Below are 22,200 nucleotides of genomic sequence, written 5' to 3'. Positions count from 1 at the left end.
TTATCAACAGGAATGGCACATTCCTAGGTTGTTTTGTGATGTCCAAACCAAAAAACTCTAAGTTGTTTATGGCTAAGCAACCCAGGGTTAACCCAACAACTGCCCATCTTTGGTTGTTGGGTTAACTCTGGTTTGTTAAACCCCTAAACAATCCCAAGTTTCCAGATTTGGATGTCACAAAACAACCCAGGACATCATCTGGCCCATGGGGTGGGGGAAATCTACCCCACCCCACCCCAAAACAGTTCTGTAGCCCTGGACTAAGCACATGGCAAGCAGTAAGAAAGCCAGCAGAAACTGAGAGGAAGCTGCCCAGTGATTGCCCCTTTCTCTCCTCATGCTTGTTGCAGGGAACCCTGCATTTGTTTTAATTAATGGAGAGAGGTAGGCGGGGGGGGGGGGTAGATTCCAACCCCCACCTGGGCATGGCAACGCAGAGTGCTGCCATGCCCAGGGTTCAAGGAAGGACTCTTTACTTTCCAGTAACCACCCACTCCTCCCTAGGGAACTCTACTCCACCACCTGGTGAACTGCTTTTCTGTGTCAAACTAGAGAAGTTGCTAGAAGTCAATTTTCCAGAGCACGTTGGCTGAATTTCAGCCCCAAATCACACTGTTTACATGTTTGTTTTCTGGTCCACTTTACCTCCTGGCTTTGCATTGTGTTAACCTCTCTTTCTCTCTCTCACCTGCAACTTGGAATAAATCGCTCCTCCAAACCGTGTCTCATTATTTGCCTCTTGTCCGTGGCGCCCCTCGCCTGATCCTGCTTTGCTTCTGACCTGGAACTCATTCCCTCAAGACTCTCTACTCTAACGCTAAGAACTTCTAAGCCAGCCTTCCCCTACCTGGTTTCCTTCAGATTTGTTGGACTACAACTCCCATGATTCCCAGCCATGATGGGCACTGCAGTCCAACACATCTGGAGGTTGGCAGGTTGAGTAGGCTCCTCAGTTCCACCTTCAAGACACAGAACCTTCCCTCACCCCTTTAAAGACTACACTGTCATCTCACTGTGTACCTTTCATTTTTCCTGGCTCAAAGTATTTAACACCACACACACACACACACAATGACAGAGCACACAGATGTTAAAGAAACCGTGTTTTTTATCATTGTGTGAAGCCCATTAGACAAATCACAAAATATACCGACAGATGGAAGTACTTAATAGGGAAGAGCAAGACCAAGGCATTACCTCAGGCCCCCACAAGTGCCATTCATCACTGGGGCCAGGCCACCCACTCTCATCAGTACTTCATCAATGAGCAGTTCTTCTGAATTAGGAGTGTGGCCTTTAAACCTGGGAAGGAAAGAACCACACATCATGGAAAACAAGTTAAGCATGTTTTTACACCTTCTTTGTCTCCTCCTTCCCACTGTATATAGTATAACAAGCAAACTGAACACTTAGGCAATCCTATACACCTCTACCTGGAAATCAGCTCTACTGGACACTTTGGGACCTACTTCTCAGAAGATATGTATAGAATTGTGCTGTTAGCCCCCAAGTGAGCACTCCCCTAAAGAACAGGCTCCCCCCATTCTTTTCTATGGAAAAAAAAAAGCTCCATGAATACACCCCAATCCACAAAGTTGGGAGATTCAGGGCCTCTTCAGTACAATGTTAAACCTTCCCAGGAGCCCTGTGTGAAGCGAGGGCCTATCATCTATGAAGAATTCATCTCCCTCCCAAGAAAAACTCAGGAAAAACAAAGATGGCAAGGACCTAACAGAAGCAGAAGAGATCAAGAAAAGGTGGCAAGAATCTACGGAAGATCTGTATAGGAAGGATAATAATATCAGGGATATATTTGATGGTGTGGTCAGAGAGTTAGAGCCAGACATCCTGAAGACTGAGGTTGAATGGGCCTTAAGAAGCATTGCTAATAACAAGGCAGCAGGAGACGATGGTAACCCAGCTGAACTGTTTAAAATCTTGCAAGGTGATGCTGTCAAGGTGATGCATGCCATATGCCAGCAAATTTGGAAAACACAACAATGGCCATCAGATTGGAAAAAATCAACTTATATCCCCATACCAAAAAAGGGAAACACTAAAGACTGTTCAAACAATCGAACAGTGGCACTTATTTCACATGCCAGTAAGGTCATGCTCAAGATCTTGCAAGGTCGACTCCAGCAATTCATGGAATGAGAATTGCCAGATGTACAAGCTGAGTTTAGAAAAGGCAGAGGAACTAGAGACTAAATTGCCAATATCCGCTGGATAATGAAGAAAGCCAGGGAGTTTCAGAAAAGCATCTATTTCTGTTTTATTGACTATTCTAAAGCCTTTGACTGTGTGGATCATCACAAATTGTGGCAAGGTCTTGGTGGTATGGGGATACCAAGTCATCTTGTCTGCCTCCTGTGGAATCTGTATAACGACCACGTAGGAATGGTAAGAACAGACCATGGAACAACGGACTGGTTTAAGATTGGGAAAGGAGTACGGCAGGGTTGTATACTCTCACCCTACCTATTCAACCTGTACGCAGAACACATCATGCGACGTGCTGGGCTTGATGAAGCCAAGGCTGGAATTAAAATCACTGGAAAAAACATTAACAATCTCAGATATGCAGATGATACCACTTTGATGGCTGAAAGTGAGGAGGAGCTGAGGAACCTCATGACGAAGGTGAAACAAGAAAGTGCAAACGCTGGGTTGCAGTTAAACCTAAAAAAAACCAAGATTATGGCAACCAGCTAGGTTGATAACTGGCAAATAGAGGGAGAAAATGTGGAGGCAGTGACAGACTTTGTATTTCTAAGCACAAAGATTACTGCAGATGCTGACTGCAGCCAGAAAATCAGAAGACATTTACTTCTTGCAGGGAGAGCAATGACAAACCTTGATAAAATAGTGAAGAGCAGAGACATCACACTGACAACAAAGGTCCGCATAGTTCAAGCAATGGTATTCCCCGTAGTAACCTATGGCTGCGAGAGCTGGACCATAAGGAAGGCTGAGCGAAGGAAGATAGATGCTTTTGAACTGTGGTGTTGGAGGAAAATTCTGAGAGTGCTTGGACTGCAAGAAGATCAAACCAGTTCATACTCCAGGAAATAAAGCCGGACTGCTCACTTGAGGGAAGGATATTAAAGGCAACACTGAAGTACTTTGGCCACATCATGAGAAGACAGGATACCCTGGAGAAGAGGCTGATGCTAGGGAAAGTGGAAGGCAAAAGGAAGAGGGGCCGACCAAGGGCAAGATGGATGGATGATATTCTGGAGGTGACAGACTCGACCTTGGGGGGCCTGAGGGGTGGTGACGGCTGACAGGAAGCTCTGGCGTGGGCTGGTCCATGAAGTCACGAAGAGTCGGAAGCGACTGAACGAATAAACAACAACACACAGAATGTATAGTTAAAATATAGAATTCGTTACCACAAGATGTAGTGTTGGCCATCAACTTGGATGGCTTTAACAGGTCATTAGACAAATTCATGGAGGATAATGCTATCAATGGCTCCTTGTCATGATGGCTTTATGCTACCTTGAGTATCAGAGGCAGTATGCCTATGGATACCAGTTGCTGGGGAACATGAGCAGGAGAGTGCTATTGCACTCATGTCCTACTTATGTGTTTCCCACATGCAGCTGGTTGGGGCTACTGTGTGAAGAGAATGCTGGACGGACCCTTGGTCTGATCCAGCATGACTCTTCTATAGATGAAGGCATCAGAAGCGGATCTCTGAATTCTGCACTATAAGCTTTCCTAAATCGTGTTATTATGAAGTTCAAATTCTGTAAATGGACTGCTAGTTGTGCAAACTTGCAAAAAGAATCTTTTAATCCATATAGTCACAACTTGCACAGTGGAACAGTTTGTTTTTTCTGGAAAGTCGCTCCACCCTCTGCCAAACTTTATCAGACAAGAGAAAATCAGTCTTCACACAACGTGTAATTTAGGAAATTTTCTGCCACAATGTATGACAATGGCTATTACTAAATTAGATGGCTTTTAAGGGGCCTAGCCAAACTTATGGAGGGTAGGTCTGATCATTACTAACCATGATGGCTAAATGGAACCTCCATCTTCAGACACAACAGCAGTGGAGAGCTACTGCCGTCATACCCTACTTACGGACTTCCTGGAGACATCTATTTTATTATTTATTTATTATTAAATTTATTAATCGCCCATCTGGCTGGTCACCCAGCCACTCTGGGAGATGTACAGCATACAATAAAACAGTTTAAAACAAGAAAATTCTACAATAAAAACATTTTCTAAAATACCCTAACCCACTCCAAATGCCTGCCTGAACAACCACGTTTTTAATGCACGACGGAAGCTCATTAAAGAGGGGGCATGGCGGAGTTCCCTAGGGAGGGAGTACCACAGAGTGGGGGCCACCACAGAAAAGGCCCTCTTCCTCGTCCCCACCAGCCCAGCTGTCCTGGCTGATGGGACAGAGAGAAGGCCATCCGAGGCTGATCTTGTTAAGCGGCCTGTCTGGTGCTGCTGGAGGTGCTCCTTAAGATAGGCTGGGCCGGAACCATATAGGGTTTTAAAGGTCAAAACCAACACCTTGAATTTGGCCCGGAAAACAACTGGTAACCAGTGCAACTCCTTCAGCACTGGAGTGATGTGATCTTGCCGGCGGCTGCCTTTAATCAGGCGAGCTGCCGCGTTCTGTACCAGCTGCAGCTTCCAAACCGTTTTCAAGGGTAACCCCACGTAGAGCACATTACAGTAGTCTATAAACGAGAGGAGACCAGGGCATGTACTACCGATGGGAGCAGATGGTCGGGAAGGAAGGGGCGCAGCCGCCGTATCAGATGGAGTTGATACAGCGCTGTCTAGCTGGCCACTGTAGGAACATGACGTTGGACTAATGGACACTTGCTCTAATCTAGCAAGACTCTGCTTGTGGCAGTGTTATTGTTATCATCACCATGGCTAAGAGTTGTGCTAAAGACTCCGGAACTCCATTGCACGCGCACGCGGACGTACTTGCCAACCCAAGCCAGGCATTGGGGAGTTTTGCCCCTCCCCCAAATCAACACCTTGCACCCCTCGGAGAGCAAAGGCATATATTATTGGGGAGGGGGGTATTTCTGGATTGTATCTGTATCTATATCTCCAGGCACGTAGGTGCATCTGTGCACTGCAGTGGGGCTTACAGTGTCTAGTAAATGGCTTTTAAAAAAGAGAGTCCTTGTGCCTCCAGAAATGGAGGTTGTATTTAGCTATCATGGCTAATACTGTTGAGAGACCCATCTATCCTCCATGGACTTAAATTAATCAATACAGGGGAAGGAGCTGAGTAGCGACAATAAAGGATGTCTCTGGTCTTCCTTCTGTAGCTTTTCTGCCAACTAGCACTTTACAGAACATGCAATCCTCTCAGCAGAAGCTGGGTATAGCAGATGTGAGGATACACAATAAGAAAAGCATAATTGCAGAGCCATTTAAGAGTCCCGTCGTTGGGCAGCGGATGCCCCACAGTGTGCTCTCAGAACACTTTCAAAACAACAACATTGCCTCGCATAGACTTCAGGCTTTCCTTTTCTTTCCCCATTAGCGGGAACATATGCATGGATTTAAGATATCTGATCGTTAAAAATCCATCTGCTCCTACTTAGTTCCTCACCTTTGTTTGTGACCCTAGTAGTCTTCTAAAGTACACAACTCTGATTGCCTCTGATCAAACAGGCATTTTAAAAACCAAAGCAACATAGTTTGTTTCTGAATAGCATCTTACAGACAAAAGGAGAGTTCGGGGCCACTGGGAACTCTGGGAGCGACAGTGTTCTTCTTGGCCACGGGCACTGTTGCACACGCTCGTGGCAGTGCCTGGGGCCTAATTCCGCATTTCAGCTCCAAGTGTGAAGCCCTCCCCACTGCTAGCCTTCACCTGGCTTAAGTTGGGGAAGGAGGCCAAAACAGATTTACCTTCAACTGTTCTACCCTATCGTAGGGTAGGAAGAGAGCGGGGCCATACCTGCTGCCGCTGCCCCCTCTATCCTTATGGGGAGGGGGTCATGGTCTGAAGAGGGAAGCCTGCCCTACACATGCAGGCTCCCTCTATGATTCTGAACCCTGGTCATTCTAAATCACAGCAGGGAGCCTACACCCATGGAGCAGGCTCCCCTCTTCAGACAGCACAGGGGCAGTGGGCACAGCCCCACCCTCTCCCTCCACGCGATTACGGTCACGTGGAGGAAGAGTGCCTGAAAGGGAGTCTAGAATTGGCTCAACCTCCCGAGCGATCTGGTTTTCGGAGAGGGCAGAGGTTAGTGGCAACTGCAAACAATGCCTAGCTTGGAAGCGAATCCAAAATTCGTGTGCCGCTGAGAATAGCACTTAACTTACATAGCTCCTAGAAGTCTCTAAAGTAAAGGCACACATGTTGCAGAACCCAAAATAATTCCTCCTTGGTTTTGGAATATGACCTTTGCATTTCTCTCTCTCTTCTACAATGAAATTGTATGCTAGATTGTTATGGAAATACTTGAAAATATGAAGGTAGCATGTCTAAAGGCTCAAGGGCCTCAAAACAAACAAGTCTCCAAAGCACTTGATTGATAAGCCTGTCTCACACTAAAGTAAAGAAAAGAATGGAAGGCATCAAAAGCAGGTTTTGAGATCATTCAGAAGTCAGTTTGGGTTTGTCTTCAAAGTAAGCGCATCAGAATCACCTCTGAGGAAGAGTTATACATAGTACACAAAACATATTGAGCAATTCGGCAGCATCTTTGAGGTCTTCTCCCCTTTCCTTCTCATGCTCAAGTACCCCACTCATGCTTTACACGGCAATCGTGTTTGCCATGGGTGTGTTGCTGTTTTCCACAGCAAATGTTCTAAGTGTGAACAGATGTACATCCTTCAGCACCCTTATTCATGCACTGGGTAGCCACAACACAAATCAGGACTCTCTGGTGAGTGTGTGCAGGTGTTCAATAAGCATGTATGTAATCTGTTGTGAGAAACACCAGTATAATATCAGCATACCCACTGCAAACACAACTGCAACTTGAAGCATGGAGCTGTTCTGAATAACTCAGATAACAGGGATTAGTGATCATGTCATGTCAGAACCAGCCGGGTACAAGGTCTGCAGCTTAATCTTCAAATCAGTGGTCCACCTCTGCTCTTCTCAGGACAGCTAAAACTCATCAGTCAATCTTTCCTCATGTATATCTCTAAAGCCATTTGCCCATCTGAACCACTCCTTACCTTCACCAGTACAACTTTCAACTTACAGATTTCAATTAGCTTTGAACTGCTTCCAGTCTTTTCCAGTCAGGGCAAGATAAATGGAAGGAGATAACTGCTAAGGTTTACTTTCTCAAGTTTGTTTGTTTAACTTTTGTCTTCAAAAAGTTGAGAGGACAAAAGGGGATTGGACAAATTCCTGAAGGAGAAAGGCTATCAACGGCTACTATTTCTAATGGGTATATGCTATCTCCAAGTAACAGAGGCAATATGCCTATGTATACCAGTTGCTGGGGAACATGGGCAGGAGGGTGCTGTTGCACTCATGTCCTGCTCGTGGACTAGATTGTCCTTGGTCTGATCCAGCACACCTCTTGTTATGTTCTTAAAATGACTGAACTAACTCCGCTTCATTTTGAGCTGAATAACCTCAGCAGGTTATTTTTTAGTTCCAAAGAACAGGAGTGCATAGCTCTTTTTTTGCCCCGGGGGATGGGGGAGGGGGCAAATATTAACAATATTAATGCCTCATTTAGTAAATTTCTATTAAATTCAAAACTTGCAGAGGCTCACACCATATCGTATTCTTTCGTACTATCACTGCAAACACTACATAGTAAACTATCACAGTATACAAGCTATTTGCAATGTAGTTCTAGTCAAATAGCTCCCATATGATACCTACAGATACTTAAAGCAGATCACCATCTTTTTAGAACTAATGTCTTTTGGTAAATTAGAAAGCTTTTTACAAAGTTCTTCTGTGTCCTAGAGAGCAGTTCAATTAAGTTCTAATGCTTATCTAATCCACCACCAGACATTGGCCCGAGAAAGATGTCACCTGACCCACCTTCTATACGGACCAGTGTCTCCATACATATTGATAGTGCTGCATCAGAAGCTGATTTCCTGTACTCCTCAAACTCACCGATTGTAATCAAGCCTGGACTGGTGGAGCTGCTGTTGCTGAAGCAGCAGTTTTGCCTCCTGTTTGGCTAACAAATTCTGAAGACGTTCCTTTTCAATTTCTAGCCCCATTTTCTGGAGCAAAAGCTGTTTTCTTCTTTCTTCTGATAACCTTTTACCATGCTCCATTTCTTTTGATCTTGAGTCTGTGCTGCCATTCAGCCCCAATGGCCGTGTCAGGCAAGCGTGATCTGCGGAGGATTCACAATGTGGTCCAGAATATCTTTTTGAAATGTGGCAGCCATCTTGGAAAGAATCATGATCTGAGCAACCAGACCGCTCTGCAGCTTGAGCCAATTTCTTGTGGAAAAAACAAGTTTGAAGCGGACAAGTGTTCTTCCTTCGGTCCACATCAGGAGTTCTTTTAATATGGGGAGGCAACTTCTGCTTTGCTGGCGACATCACATTGTTGCATTTACCATGCAATCCATTTTCCAATAGGAAACCATTCATATCTTCTTGCCGACTACCCTGGATTGCAGCCCCAAGAACATGAGTGTTCCTACAAGGCTGAGCCAGAGATCTGGGGCTAGGACTTCCACATGCCATTCTGTTGTTTTTGTATGAAGTCTGTGGTCTAGCTATACTAAGGTAGGATCCGTCCAGTTCCGAAGGTGGCAGTGGCTGACAGAGACTTCTCTGATTAGACATCTATAAATAACAAGAAAGGCAAAAAACAAAAAGAGGTGAACTTCTACAATTTCAAACAACTTTAATTGTTTATTTTCTACTTTTCCTCACTGGCTTACAGTGTAAAAAAACCTATACTGGTATCCGTAGGCTTGAAACAGTTTGATGGTCGACACCTAACGCAACTCAACAGAAAATGGTTTTCAAATGGAAGAGATGAACATGCTATCAAATCTGCAATTTAATTCCGTCTACACAGGTACAATAAATATAAAACCACTGCCTGCAGGATCTGGGGCATAAACAAGGCACTTCAGCCTATCAAGGAGTTGCGAGTATCTAGGGTTACATAAAATCAACTTGAAGTGTGGCAAAAAAAGCATTAAATGTTAATGTCTGAAAATGTTTAATTTTGAATGCAGAGCCAAGAAATCCATTCAGCCACTATAAATACCGTCTGATTGGCCATTACACAGCAGGGGATTTGATGTAAAACATTTCACCTTGCACTGAATGGGATATTACTTACTATTGGAAATTTGATGAGAGTTTTTGAAATATCCTTACAGAAACACTGATAAAGAACTAGACCACTTCCTGTAAAATATGGTTCTACATCAAAAGCTGTCATTCAACTACAAAATAAGTTTAAATCCTACCATAAAAGTGATTTTTTCAATTAAGTTGGGCTGGTGATGAGAATCTGATAAAACTCCAAAGCTAGAAAGGCAAACTAATTTGCATTTGTCAACCCAATCCAAGGACTTGCAGTGAGGGGGGAGGAGAAACTAGGCCCTCAGCTTATGGAATTCATGTTAATGGGCATTCAAAAAACCTGGGAAGGACCACAGGCCACTCTGGCACTGTGGTGTGGAGTTCAACAACTACACTGTCCAGCCCAGTCCTGCAACTTTCAATCAGGTGGTTGAGGCCCTCTTTAGACTTTGCTTCAATATGACTCAACTCTGTTTTAGACTGATTTCCTTTTAGGGGGTAAGGAAATACCAGCATTTCATTGAAGAAACTCGAATCTGTAAAGACAGCCAAAACGTTTTGATGGGAAGTACAAGACAGAAAACCCTAAGCGCTTCCAGCCACTGACTGAGAGAAGGCTCTTTTCCGATAGCACCTTGAAGCAGATTTACATATTATGATTCTGAACTTACATTTTAGCTAAACGAAGCTAGCTCCCCTGCCTCCCTCTCCCCATCATCTTTTACTGAACAGGATGAATCAGATCAGAGCATAAAGAACAACTCAGAACTCTGTACTTCTGTACAAACATTTGGCTAGGATTCCCTCACAGTCTCCAGGTGCTTCCAGACGGAGGGCTCCTAATGCTACCAATTGTGCAGCTATTCTGTCCCATCCCCCAGTCCCCGGTAAAAGTCCATGAATGAGACAGGTTGTCTGCACAAAAAAACCCTGATCTGGAAGCACCCCCTTCTCCACTTAGCCACCATGGCTCTTGGCAACTTCACTCACATGAATTTCCTACTGGGCATCCTCTGGTACTTTTAGCGGACAGAGCTACAAATTGTGTCTTATTGTCTATCAGAAACAGAGGTTGGTATGCATACATTCACAGAAAAAAAGCTAGGAAACAACTAGACAACATGCTTCAGGTATTCTGGTTTTCCATTTTTTCCCCCAAAGCTGAGGAACAATAGCTTTGCATGCAGAAGGTCCCAGATTCAATCCCTGGCATCCCCAGGTACAGCTGGGAAAAAACCCTGCCTGGAACCCTGGAGAGCCATTGCTGCCAGTCAGTGTCGACAATACTGAGCTACATGGGTCAATGTCTAAGGCAGCTTCCTATATTCCTAGCCAAGCAGTTCTCCATGGAAAATCCAGCAAGTTCAATCTTCATACATTTCTGGGTGTGGGTCAATTCATCCATTACTACCTAAAGGTAAAGCTCTCTAGACATTTTGTACATTCGGGTTTTGCCCCTAGCCACACTACATCATGAGCGCCGTAGTTTTAAAGCTGAATGCACTATTTTCACGTAGGTATGTTTCTGTTCTGGTCTACACAAAAAGCCAATGAGGTGACAAAATATTTATGAACTGTACCAATTCAGACTGCAAGTGACAGTGAAACTGGTTGCATGTTTGTACCCAACCATCAGCCCTCAAGGAGACAATGATAAGACCGCTCTTAAAGAAGCCCTCCTTGGATCCCCAAGTTCTGAACAACTTCCACCCAGTCTCGAATCTGCCATTCTGGGGAAAGGTGATGGAGCGGGTGGTGGCGATGCAGTTGAAGGCACACTTGGAAGAAACCGATTATCTAGACCCATTTCAGTCGGGCTTCAGGCTTGGGCATGGGACAGAAATGGCCTTTGTCACCTTGGTGAATGATATGAGGAGGGCTTTGGATAGGGGTGAATGCTCCTTCCTTGTTCTCCTCAACCTCTCAGCGGCTTTTGATACCGTTGACCACGGTATCCTCCTGGACCGCCTGGAGGGGTTGGGCACTGGAGACACCATATTGCGGTGGTTCCAGTCCTTCCTCTCCTGCAGACACCAGAGGGTAGCACTGGGAGGTTTCGAACCCGTGGCCACTAACTTGTAGGGTGCCACAGGGTTCCATCCTCTCCCCGATGCTATTTAACATCTCTGTGAAGCCACTGTCAATCAATATGCGGATGACACGCAGCTCTACCTCTCGTTCAGTCTTCACCAAGTTTGGCCATAGAATCCCTGTCCAAATGTCTGGAGACGGTGAGTGGCTGGATGGGGAGGAATAGGCTGAAGCTGAACCCTGACAAGACTGAGGTACTTTTGGTGGGAGACAGGAGGAGGCTGGGGTTGAATGGGGTACGGCTACCCTTGAAAGACCAGGTCCGCAGCCTGGGGGTCATTTTGGACTCCCAGCTGTCCATGGAGGCTCAGGTGTCAGCTGTGAGCCGGACAGCGCTGTATCAACTCCATCTGATACGGTGGCTGCACCCCTTCCTTCCCGACCATCTGCTCCCATCGGTAGTACATGCCCTGGTCTCCTCTCGTTTAGACTACTGTAATGCGCTCTACGTGGGGTTACCCTTGAAGACGGTTCGGAAGCTGCAGCTGGTACAGAACGTGGCGGCTTGCCTGATTAAAGGCAGCCGCCAGCAAGATCACATCACTCCAGTGCTGAAGGAGTTGCACTGGTTGCCAGTTGTTTTCCAGACCAAATTCAAGGTGTTGGTTTTGACCTTTAAAACCCTATATGGTTCCGGTCCAGCCTATCTTAAGGAGCGCCTCCAGCAACACCAGACAGGCCACTTAACAAGATCAGCCTCGGATGGCCTTCTCTCTGTCACCTAGATTGGTGGGGACGAGGGAGAGGGCCTTCTCTGTGGTGGCCCCCACTCTGTGGAACTCCCTCCCTAGGGAACTCCGCCATGCCCCCTCTTTAATGAGCTTCCGCCGTGCATTAAAAATGTGGTTGTTCAGGCAGGCATTTGGGGTAGGTTAGGGTATTTTAGAAAATGTTTTTATTGTAGAATTTTATTGTTTTAAACTGTTTTACTATAAGCTTGTACATCGCCCAGAGTGGCTGGGTGACCAGCCAGATGCGTAATTAATAAATTTAATTAATTAATTAATAAACAAACAAACCACCTCAAAAAAATATCAATGCATGTAGACAACTACCATCTCAGCAACAACAACAACAAAGGAAAAGAAAAAGGCTAGCCCTGAGTCATCAGAATTAAGATGGTTTGGCATGAACAGGCTAAAAACCCCACAAGGATACAAATATTACGAGACTACATCGTGTTTGCTCATGTAAGCATGACTTGCAAAGAGATTTGTTGAAATGGGGATGGATTCCAGAATAGCTTGCTAATAGTGCCAAATCAGGATTCAGAAGTGAAAGAACTACAATGCAAAACTGAACTATATGTCATTCTGGGTGCAACAATAGCTTGATAGCCCCTTCTCCACTTCAAAGTGTCCTCAGGAGGGGGTACAATGCAGGAGAAGCGGTGGTAGAAGTGCATACAACCCTTCCCCTGCCACCTATGTTTGGATTTTTATCAGGGAAAAGTAAGAGTTCACAGGTATCTCTCCCTGCTCCCCTTTTATCCTCACCACAACCCTGTGAAGTAGGTTAGATTGAGTTATAGTGACTAGCCCAAGGTCACCACAGCCTTGAGTGGGGGTTCTGAACTGCCCCCTCCCATCTGAATCCGATACTCTAACCACTACACAACACTGGGTTTTCCCTCGGTGGAGTTCCAGAACTATGTTTGTCAAGTCAGGACAAGTCCAGAACACTGGCAGAAGTAAAAGGGGGGGGGGGCACTTTCACAGGATAGCAGCTTGTGGGGGAAGACTTAAGGATCCCCCCCACCCATGACTCTTTATGAAGTTGTCCAATTTGGAGTCAGACTGTTGGCCCATCTAGTCCACTGCTGTCTGGTCTGACTGGCAGTGGCCCTCCAGGGCTTCCAGTAAATGTCTTCCCCATTACTCATTACCATCCGGAGATACCTGGGACTGAACATGGGCCTTTCTGCATGCAAAGCGTGTACTCTAGCACTGAGCTACAGCCCTTCTCTTGCACAGCACTCTCTTGCCGAGGCGAAAACGTTGCAAATGACAAGGGGCTGACAGACTCACCATTACATGCAGTTCCTCCAGTACAGCATGTAGTTGAGTATTCAGTACAAACTCCAGGTTGTACAACCACCAGAGGCAAGTCTAGAAGAAATTATTTCTTATTTTCAAACATTGGTCAAACTCTAAACTAGCCTGGCCTGTCTTCATCCACCTCCTCTACTTAAGTAGAGTGCTTCAGCTATTGAGTGGTATAAAAATGTAATAAATAAATAAAACAATAGTTTTGTTGCCCCTCATTGAGGGGCTATTTTTAACTCCCTGCAACAGGCTATTGTTAAGCAATCTAGATAGTTATGCTACTTTTGTTGGAAGAGTTATTAGAAAAGAATTTACATAGAAGAATATGCAAAATTAAAACTTGTGAAAGATATCTGACGTTTGGACCCATTCCATTTATTGCCCAATCTTTTACTCAAAACTCCATTATCAAAAAGAAAAGCAACAAAAAGTCTAAGATTAATCATTACAAAGCACCTAGATGGGACAGAGATTGCCGATATTAATACTCCAAGATAAATAAGGCAGATAATGTAAAAAGGTTAGTTGCCTATTTTCTTAGCTGGAGATAAAGTGCTATTGTTGCTCATGAATGATGTATGATCATGATTGCTGCATTTCAAGTGTGCCATACAAAAAGACGAGGGAAAAAAGACAATGAGAAGGTGGTAGTAACAAAGCTACATTGTTCTGGTTTAGCACACTGCGATTGGCGGGAATGCAGAAATGTGGCTTCCAAGGAAACTCTGGATGCCAAAGTAACATAAAAGGTGCCTGCTTACTGGTTTAAAAGAAATTATCTTAACAATAATACACCTCCATTAATCGCTTTAACCTCTTCTAAGAATATTTCTAGCAGAGCCCCAGGGGTGCAAGGCACCAGTTTCAAAATCACTTCTCCGGCAACGCAAAGAACAATTTCCAAATTATGTGTCAGGAAACTTAAACTCCTGCCTCGAAATTACGACTATTGTGCTTGTTTGAATCTTTTCCTTTCCTTCAAGGGTCATTTACATAGCTTTCTATGTTCAACGAGCTTTACAGACTACTGTATCCAAATTCAGCAACAGTGCTCTACCAGGTATTCATGACCTGGTCATGACCTGTAAAGTCCTCAACAGCCTTAGCTCCCAGACCTGAGAAGCCACCATACTCAAGGGCCTCCCAAATCCTGCAAAAAACTGGTGATTTGCAGGTTTCACATCCCTCCCACAGCAGCCCCATCTCCTCAGTTGGCTCTAAGGTCCTCTGTCCTTATACTCCCCCTGCCCGCCCCGCAGGTTCTCTCTACTTCACAGGAACCATGGTGAAACAAAGACTCTTCTTATGTCCAGGGCTCCTGGGAAGACCAAAACCACGCTGCTCCTTCATTTATCTGGGAGCCCCACACAGGAGTGGGAAGGTTTTTATGTGTTACAGAAATGACCTGGAGGGTGGGAAGCTCTCTTACTTTGCGCTGCGTTTCTGAGAATATCAGATGCGGTACAATGTGCAACCTTCCCAGGAGCCCTGTGTGAAAGCGAGGACGCCGATGGCGCTCCTCCTCCTCCTCCGTAATACGAAGAGGGCCCAGGAGAGAGGCTGGATGTCTTCACTTGGTGCAGCCCCCATTGGTTAGCTTGGTGGGCTCTTTAAGAGGCAGCAGGTGTGCTTTTTTACTGAAAGTTTGCCCCTGCAACTCGAGCATAGTTCAGAAATCATGTGAACACGTGTTGATGGTTTTAAAAAATTTACTTGTTACATTTATATCCTGCCTTTTCTCCAAGGGTCTCAAGGCTGCGTACATGCTCCTTGTCCTCTCCATTTTATCTTCACAACAACCCTTTGAGGTAGGTTAGTGAGTTAGTGACTGGCCCAAAGTCATCCTGTGAGCTTCATGGCCATATGGGGACTAGAACCCAGGCCTCCCAAGTCCCAGTCCAACACTCTAGCCACTACACCACACAGGCAAGGCATTTTGTGATAGAGGTTAAACAGGCCAAGCCCTGCACGAAAGCAGCCATCTCTTTAAAAAGACTGTCATGGCCTGGGAGGGTCAGGGTGGCAGAAGGCTCACGCTCTCTGTGAGCATAATAACACAAGGCAGCTATACCACCAACCCCACCACACGGAAAACTGGAATGCTGATATTTCGCCATCTAACAACTGTGGCACAGTCCCCTTTGTCACAACAACAAAAGTTGTCCCAACAGTGCTTGGTATAGAAATTAGCATTCAGGATGTTACCAACATTATCAGCATGCAAAATTCTTTTTAACAAAATGCCACAGTGGTCCTGGGCTTCAATTCCCCCCGCCCCCACCTGTACTTTATTTTACTGAGGGCTCAGCAGTGCAACACCTAGATAAATATTTCAGAAACAATGCTATTTGTGAGCAGATCAGGTTGCTGCCATCTCCCAGTGCATTTGGAGTTCACGCAAAAGAAGGGCAGGCGAATGATGGGCTGCATCACTAAGTCTGGGGCCTGCACACACGAGCCGTCGGCTGGCTGATCGGGAATGCAAAATGCAACAGCTGCACGGTAATCTTTGCCAAAGCCCCATCCCGAATAAATGGAGTGCATTCTCCCTAGCGCAATTAACTCGCACACTCTGGCAGCTTTTTGCTAGAAGATCATCAAGGTAGATTACCTTCCAGCATATGAACTAAATACTTACAGGTGTTATATCATCCGTTATTACTTACAAACTTCTGCATTTAACAAGACATCCCGGCAAATGAATGATCTCATTTATGAATTATTTATTAGAGTTTCACAGCATGCTCCTGGCGTCATCCATGGCCTTTTCCAGGTCATATGACACCAATTAGAGCTGAATTTTAAATTATTCAATAATCTGAACTCTCTTGTCATTTAACATATAGATATCAATGCAGTAAACAAGTTAAGTCTAATGGGCCCCGGAGGTTTGTATTCTCCCCCCCCCACAACCCCCCCCCCGGCCCTGCTTCTCCTCCCGCCCATCAGCTGCAGAGGCTGCGTTCCACCATCAGAAAAAGAAAAATAGCAAAATGCAGCAAACACACATATTTGCAAGGTTTTAATATCAGTTATTTTGGCCTGCCTTGGGGATTTCATATCACCACTTGCAAGCACTGAATATTAAATGCATAAGAAGTGTTTAGCTGTAAGCTTCTTCTTTTAAAAAAAATAGGACTACCAAAAAGTGTCTTAAAAGGGTAGTTCTGCAATAAAGGTAAAGGTAAAGGTGTCCCCAACCAGTCGTGTCCAACTCTAGGGTGCGGTGCTCATCCCCGTTTCTAAGCCGAAGAGCCAGCACTGTCCGAAGACGCTTCCGTGGTCATGTGTCCGGCATGACTGAACACCGAGGTGCACGGAACGCTGTTACCTTTCCCGCCGAGGCGGTACCTATTTATCTACTTGCAATTTCTTGCTTTCGAACTGCTAGGTTGGCAGAAGCTGGGACTGAAGACGGGAGCTCATTCCGTCACGCAGCACTTGGGTCTCGAACTGCTGACCTGCCGACCTTCCAGTCTGCAGTTCAGCGTCTTAACCACTAAGCCACCGCGGCCCCGATCTGCAATAAATTGCACCAAAAGGTTTTCATTTGCCCAAAATGAAGCAAAGAAAATTAGAGAAAGGTATGGGATGTTGTTTAAAAGCTAGGCTCTTTAGCTCTCTCTGGAGGAAAAGATGCCAACTTTTCTTCTTTGAGAAACCATGAAGTTTTGGGGGGAAATTACAGTCCTCATTGTTGTGTATTCCAGGATACAGGTTCATAACAGAAATGAGCTGCAGTATTTCAAATTCACAAATATTCTAATAAGGCCAAGGTGCTCAAATTGTGTCACTATCCACCACCCCCAAAGCCAGAAAGCTGCTCAACTAACATGCCCATTGGTAGGCAAACAGTCTAAAGACCTCGGAGGGTGCACCATCCTCTCAAAGACATAAAAAAGCTGACCTGAACCAGATCAAGCCATCAAGTCCAGAAGAGTCTCCTCTGACCCGCAGAAGTCTTTCCATGCCCTGCTCCCTGAGGCTCCTTTTTAACTGGAGATACGAGGGATCCCACCTGAAACCACAGACTATGCAAGTGAATCATGACTTCTACCACTGAACTGTATCCCCTCCTGGATGAGAAGAGACATAGACCAGGTTTGCACGATCACAGAGTTTGCTTATTTACCCCACTGCGTGTGCTGGGGAGAATTACATAATTACTCTTGCCGGTGCAGCTTGCCATGTCGTGCAAACCCAGCAGTTGTGGCTTGTTGCCATGGTTAACAAGCCACCCAGAACCCACCGTGGCTTGTTTCCCCCTCCGTGATTGTGCAAACAGGCCTAGTATGAAGGATTATTTCAATCAATTCACCGGAGTTGAAAAATCTAGGTTTCCATCAAGCCAGATTATGGTGTACTGTTCAGACATTCCCAACTTTTCCCCCCAACTAGGAGGATCATACTCCCTGAAATTATATGAGGAGATCTTACGAGTTCTTCTCTGTTCTCATCTTAGAGAGGATAACAGTAGACAGAGGCACCCTGAAAAGACTAGAATAGGACTTCCTCTGGCAATATTTGCATGAAGAGACTAAGAACAGGAGTGCATATTCCTCTGCAATGAGTCCATTTTCTTGCTCCTGTCTCCTTCTTCTCAGTCAGAACAGAACACTAAAAGGAGTGAGAGCTCACTAAGGGTTAGTTAAACTGAAAATAACTGCTTGTGTGAACATCACTGAAGGTGTAATGAAGACAGAAAGTTCATCTGGGAGGTCAGAAGAAAGTGGAGATTGGACTGGCATATTTATCTTTAGTAAATGTGTCTTTGTTAATTTTATCAGACTTTCAATCCTGTGCTCCAACTGATGAGAGTTATTTGCTGTCCCTTCCCAATTTTATACCATCTGCAAATGAGGGGTTCTAATGCCACAATGAAGTTTCTTCAACTCTCACTGTGCATTTTGAGCAGACCTATTCCAATTAACAGTATATTCTTTTGCATGTTCTTTCCTGACCTCACAGCTGCCTTTCTATTAAGTTTTGATCAATATTTATTTGGGCCAGTAGCAGGGTAAAGACAAAAATAGAATAGGCACAGAGAGTTTCAACCTTATTTAGTATTTCACATTAATAGTCCAATATCTCAACTACACAACAGAACTGAGTGAGCTTTCTTCCTTTTCCTCTTACTCCTGAAATAGATGCAAAGCCCATCCTAATGATCTCTAATCCTGATGGCTACTAGCAAACTAACTTGCGCTCTTTCCTTCAAAAGGCAGCTGCCAGCAGAGGCTCCTTGGCTTTTAGTCATTTTGCGTTCTCCGTTCAATTGTTAAAAAGCTTTTTCCCCTTGCAGTTGTTTTGGTCTTCCCCTCTTCAAATACCTGATGCAGTAGGCTGAGGTAGCCAACCTGTTACCCTCCAGATGTTTTAAATTACAACGCCCATAAACCCCAGCCACCATGGCCAATGGTGAGCAATGCTGGGACTTGTAATATAGAATATATGGAGAGCATCAGTTTGCCCAAGCAAGCATTTGCCACCACAGCAGCAACGTCATCTTGTTGCCACAAACATACATAGCTGCTCTTCTGGAATTTGCAGTTATTAATGTCTAGGATTGTTCCCCTTTTAACACCTTCAAAGCATCATTTTCTTGGGTCCACAGGACCTCGCAGTCATCTGATTTTGTTGTTGTTCAGTCGTGTCCGACTCTTCGTGACCCCATGGACCATAGCACGCCAGGCCTTCCTGTCCTGCGCTCTCTCCCGGGGCGTGCTCAAGTTCATATTCATTGCATCGGTGATGCTATCTAGCCATCTCATCCTCTGCCGTCCCCTTCTCTTTTTCCCTTCAGTCTTTCCCAGCATCAGGGTCTTTTCCAGAGAGTTTTCTCTTCGCATCAGGTGGCCAAAATATTTGAGCTTCAGCTTCAGTATCTGTCCTTCCAATTTACTAGGAGCCATTAGGAAGAATCCCAATATAATCAGTGCGAGTTTTATTGTATCTTGGCCTCATCTCTTCCAGTTTTCCCTCACTGCTAAACATCTGCACTTTCTTTAACAATTTTCCTGATTGCATTTTCAGAACATATGTAAACTCAAACCTAGACAGATTGTGCAGCAAGGACAAGTGGCCAGATATTACCAGCTTCCTTTCCCAGATCATTCAGATAAAAGGTTGTGTTGAAAGTGAAGATGCTTGACTTGAAAGAAGGAAAGACTCCTAGTCCTATAACTCCCATTCAGCGTATTTCTCTGATCATGGACTTCTGGTCACTGATACACTCTACAGTAGATCTCCACACTCTCTTGCATTAGAGGTCTTTGACTAGGGGTGGAGTTGCAGAAAGATATGGGACAGCATGTTTCTGTACTAACTAAAGTGCAGAGGTGGGGACTCCTAGGTTTCCAGGGTTTTGAGGAGACTGGGATCCTCAACCTACACTAGTAGAGAGTTGCCCACACAGAACTAAAAAGAAGTTAACTGCATTCAAGAGCACACCTGTGATGTAGTTGTTCCATTACTTGGCTGCAGTACACCAACATCACAGCTACATCCAATGAATTTTGCAGATATGGACATTGCTGGTGTTCAGTTATAGCTGGGTTATATTATAGATACCACATTCACACTGCCTGTTTACAGTTGCATGGGCCGCTACCACTAGAGGATTTGCATCGTGTCTGCGGTACCTTGGAATTAAATTACTGCTAGAAGGCCCAACATCCTCTTACATTTCCACTGCTTAGCACTGCCACTGAGTGGGTGCACAACATGAAGTAGAACAGCACTATAGTGGCTACACATGTGCAAATAGCAATTCACTGCTGGAACTTGATATGGGAGTTGACTACTGATGCTTGGGGGGGAAATGAGGTGTGAACACACCTAAGTTAGTGTCCATCTCCCAGTTCTGATCTCAGGGACAGATGGGCACATACTGAAAGAACTCTGTCAAAGAGATAACTGAATTTGTTTAAATATGAGGTGTCCCCTGCAGACCTTTTTGGCTTTAGATCTAGGACACTTTTGCTGAAAAAGAATCAGAGTCAGAAGCGGTGCCAAAAAATCCAAATGCTTTTAAAAAGCATCACCATATGCAAAAGAGATTGTTTTAGTGAAACAGGTAAATGAGGAAAGCTATTTCCATAACAGAGGCATCACACAAAGCTGGAGAATTCCCCAGCTTAATAGGAAAGGTGGCCCCAAGTGAGTGAACTCAAGCAGGGCAACATCCTAGCAGAACAGCATTTAGATTCTGTTAATGATCCAGGTCTCTGGGTAATAATTCATTCAGAGAGAGAGAGAGAGAGAGAGAGAGAGAGAGATCGCAAGCAGCAACTTTCATGTGCCTGCCCTTTTGATCCTACATTTGTAGGGAGCATTCCTGAGGCTAGCTAGCAGCGCCCCTGTGACTCTGGTGGATTGACCTCTAGTCTTCCCCTCAAATGATGATCATGCCAAGGAATGACAACAAGGACTGCAGAGAGGTTGACATGTCAATGTGGTGCTTAAAAGGCAGCCTGGCTCATAATGATTACAACCTAACAAAAAAAGTTCCAGACAAGTTTGTGCTTAAAAAGGGGGGGGGGGGAGGTCATTTTTGATGCCCTCTAGCGAGTCAATACTCTCAGCTGGAATGAAGAAATCAGAGGACACAAAGCATAATCCACCAGACAATTTACTGCACTGTCAACTAGACTATTTGCATCTCTGCAAATAGATGTATAAAGATAGGTATCTAACCATCTGAAATTTAAGATAGTATCCACAGTTGCTTCTCTCATTGCAGGAAGCTTGAAGCTTAAGTCCAGGGTGGGGGGACATTTCAGGGGGGTGGGGGGTCAAGATTCATCTACACTTAGATATATTCTTTGTTTCTTTTAACAAGTAAATTATTAGAGCCAAAAGCTGAGCTATGCAGAGGACAAATATTTTCTCCCCAAATCCCTTCTTTTCAGGATTGTGAGTCTGCCAATTTCCCACTCTCCGCAGCTAGTACAGCATCATTTCCCCCTTCAAATTACCATGTCTTTTTCCTCCTTTGTTAATCACATGGATGATCCCTGCCAATTAGGAATCACACAGTGAATGGGATACCATAACGGCACTAAAGAGTATATCAGTTTTTGCTACATGACAGTGTCACTCAGGGCAAAGGGTATAAAAAGTATATAAAAAGATGCAAGGTTTGGAGAAAGTGGAAAGAGGCTTTTTCTCCTTCTCATAATACTAGGACCTGGGGTCATCCCATGAAGCTAAATAGTAGGGAATTCAGGAGAGATCGAAGGAAGTACTTCTTCACATAGCACATAGATTGTCTATGGAATTCGCTACTGCAGGATACAGTGATGGCCACCAACTTGGACAACTTTAAAAGGGGATTAGACAAATTCATGGAGAAGAAGGCTATTGATGTCTACTAGTCATGGTGGCTATATACTACCTCCAGTATCAGGAGCAGTATGCCTCTGAATCCAAGTTACTCGCAAACCACAGTGGAAGGGGGCTATTGTGCTCCTGTCCTGCTTGTGGGCATCTCATAGGCATCTGGTTGGTCACTGTGGGAAACAAAATGCTGGACTAGGTGGGCCTTTAGCTTAATCCAGGAGGGCTTTTCTCATGTTCTTCAGTCATATTCTTAAGTCAATTGGGAGAGAGGGCATCAGTCATATCTGTGATCCAAGCAAACTGGATCACTAATTGCCCTCATTCTGCATGGGCAAAATCATCAGCCCACTTTCAGTGCAATCCCTTCCTTATCACCACACTGTCTCCTTTTGATGATTCCAAAAATGTTTACAAGATATCTCCCCCTCTCCCCCCCCCAATTTCTAGCTCAGTCCTTTAA

The 22,200-nt window shown here is 44.8% G+C and overlaps 1 protein-coding gene across 16 annotated transcripts in view; it reads right to left on the bottom strand.

Moving 5' to 3' along the window:
• The window catches only part of KIAA1328 (KIAA1328 ortholog), a 282,897-nt gene that overhangs the window by 99,213 nt on the left and 161,484 nt on the right, over window positions 1–22,200 (bottom strand). For 13 of the 16 annotated variants that reach the window (XR_014787484.1, XR_014787486.1, XR_014787485.1 and 10 more), the window contains 2 exons: window positions 8,102–8,790; window positions 1,198–1,302 (listed from right to left, as the gene is read on the bottom strand). Coding sequence is in view for 13 of the 16 variants with exons in the window: in XM_084832825.1 (XP_084688951.1) it covers window positions 1,198–1,302; window positions 8,102–8,790 (794 nt within the window). In the remaining 3 variants the exon portion in view is untranslated. The remainder of the gene's footprint in view (window positions 1–1,197; window positions 1,303–8,101; window positions 8,791–22,200) is intronic. The other 3 variants (XM_084832822.1, XM_084832824.1, XM_084832829.1) reach the window with 1 other exon arrangement.

The sequence above is a fragment of the Heloderma suspectum genome, chromosome 2 (assembly GCF_057233095.1).
Source record: "Heloderma suspectum isolate Gila_16-S chromosome 2, 16-S_ref, whole genome shotgun sequence".
Lineage (NCBI taxonomy): Eukaryota > Metazoa > Chordata > Lepidosauria > Squamata > Helodermatidae > Heloderma > Heloderma suspectum.
Note: the sequence above shows the minus strand (reverse complement) of the source record. Positions and strands in the feature narration are given on the sequence as shown.